This window comes from Octopus bimaculoides, chromosome 30, assembly GCF_001194135.2.
Source record: "Octopus bimaculoides isolate UCB-OBI-ISO-001 chromosome 30, ASM119413v2, whole genome shotgun sequence".
Classification (NCBI taxonomy): domain Eukaryota; kingdom Metazoa; phylum Mollusca; class Cephalopoda; order Octopoda; family Octopodidae; genus Octopus; species Octopus bimaculoides.
In genome coordinates, this window is record NC_069010.1 from 7,375,453 (window position 1) to 7,377,826 (window position 2,374).

The window sequence follows — 2,374 nt, forward strand, 5'->3', positions numbered from 1 at the left end:
TCTGTCAAATGTAATTCTCATTTATTCATATCGTTTCGTATTAATCCTGCATTATCTCATAAGCTTTGAGGTTTCAATGATGTGATTGTTTATTTTGAGAATGACATTGCAGGGTAGGTGTGAGAGGCTGGATCTGGTCAGTTTGAACATAAAACAGGCAGAATATTTGGTCTGGTTATGGCTAGTTTAAATGCCAAAGATTTCAACCTTTAGCATTTCAGATTCCTCTGCCAAAAGTAATGCTTATTTATTCACATAATTTCAAATTAATCATGCATTATCTCATAGCTTTAAGGCAGAACCGTTAGCAGAATCGTTAGCATGCCGGGCAAAATGCTTAGTGGCGTTTCAGCCGTCTTTACATTCTGAGTTCAAATTCTGCCACAGTCGACTTTGGCTTTCATCCTTTCAGGGATCGATAAAATAAATATCAGTTGAGTGTTGGGTTTGGTCAACTCGACTTACCCACTTCCCTAATCTTGTCCCAAAATTTGAAATCATTATCATCATCATCATCATCATCATCATCATCATCATTATTATTATTATTATTATTATTAGTGGTATCCACTGCCTGACGTCTTTCTCTCTCTGTTTCTCCTCTCCTACACAGACCGCATCACGGAGGTCCCCGAACAAAACGTGTACATATGTGAATCCAAATATCTGGAAACTGAGCGAAGCATCCGAAAGCTGGCCAAAGGTCTTAAGGTATACCTAAAAGTTAGATCGGTTTAAGTATTCTCCCCTTTTTTTTGCTTTCTCTATTTTTGTTTCGAATTTGCATTTCATTTTTATTTTGCTTATATATTTTTTTTTATTTTTCGTCCATTTCCTTTTTTTTCTTTTTTTCCATCTTTTCTAATAATTTCTCAAGAACATGTATTTTGCTGTCGTATCATTATTAATTGCTTTTAGTTCCCGTTTGCTGTTTTGGTCATTTTTAGTGTCTTCTTTTTTTTTTTTTGTATTACTGTTCTTATTTAGCGCAACCCCACCCCCCTCCTTCATCCAGGATCAGTTTTTCCTGGATTAGCAGACTTCTTATTGAATGGTGACTCCAAACAGTGTCCTTCCTGTCACGCACAGTCGTCATCGACATTGTTGTAACCTTGTTGCACCGTGTTCCCGTGATCTCTGCCAAATTCTCGTTGAAGTGCTAATGAACATCACATGTTAAAAAGGAAGATACAATCCTAAAATTAAACAACCAATCACATTGCAGCTTTGTAGTCAGGTGTCTCTATATTGCATAGTTAATGGTGTTCCTTTCCCAATAGCCGTTGTTTACTTTTGTTTTTAATCAGCAAAAAAAAAAAAATTTTTTACAATGAAACGAGGCTGTGATGAACCCAGCACTTTCTTTGGTAAACGAGAAAAGCCCGGACTCTTTGTAGTTGAGGAAAAACTATTGATATTTATTATTCCGACAGAGTTTATCCATACGCGGACAATGTCAGTGATTTGGATAATAAAACTCGTGAAAGTAATGAAGAAAGTAGTTTATTCAGGTGAACAAAATACAATAGTTGAGAGATTGGCCTATTATTGTTAGTCTCTTGAATGTTTGTCTTTTGTGATTCTCTCCATTCGTTTACCCACAATAAATAAATACGGTAATTGAAAGGTAGCTCTATTTCTGTTATTCTAATGAATTTTTTGTGGTCCTATCCAGACAATGTTTTGGAAAGACACCCTAGTAGGTTGCATATCCGATTTGGACCACCAAGAGTTGCAGTTAAGTTCTGATCTTTGTGGATCTAAAAATGTCTTTTGCGGCCCTCTATTAGATTTGTAGACCTTCTGGTATACACTGCATTGAAAGGTGTGCACAGACATACAGGCAGAATAGTTGGTGGAGGTTCGTTTTCCATGGGTTATCACTAACACATATATATATATGTTTTAATCTTTCACTTAGGCATTGTGAGACTAATAACATAGTGTAGAACTCAATATATGTTTCAGGGCAACATGTTAGAAGATGAAATGAAAAAGGATTAAATGATTATCTTATGAACTTCATTAGCTTACAGCTGTTTCTGCTATGGCGTTAGGAAGGGCATCCAGCTGCAGAAACTCTGCCAAATCAGATTGGAGCCTGGTGTAGCCATCTGGTTTGCCAGTCCTCAGTCAAATCGTCCAACCCATGCTAGCATGGAAAGCGGACGTTAAACGATGATGATGCAGTTTAGTTTACTAATTAACAGGGTTTTGATTTAATCAAGGGCCAGAAATTTTGTCTTCGCATATTTTTTTTTTAATTAATTAATTTATTTATTTGATTTTATTTTTTGTTTCTTCGTGAAAGGAAACAGTAAATTTCCAAATTCTAGAAGCTTCTCCCCCTCTTCATCTTTTGCAGAAATACTCA

The 2,374-nt window shown here is 36.0% G+C and overlaps 1 protein-coding gene across 1 annotated transcript in view; it reads left to right on the plus strand.

The window, feature by feature from the left end:
* Positions 1 to 2,374, plus strand: part of LOC106870580 (protein polybromo-1) — a 142,866-nt gene that overhangs the window by 101,341 nt on the left and 39,151 nt on the right. The window contains exon 29 of the mRNA XM_052978118.1: positions 614 to 723. Within this exon, the coding sequence (XP_052834078.1) occupies positions 614 to 723 (110 nt within the window). The remainder of the gene's footprint in view (positions 1 to 613; positions 724 to 2,374) is intronic.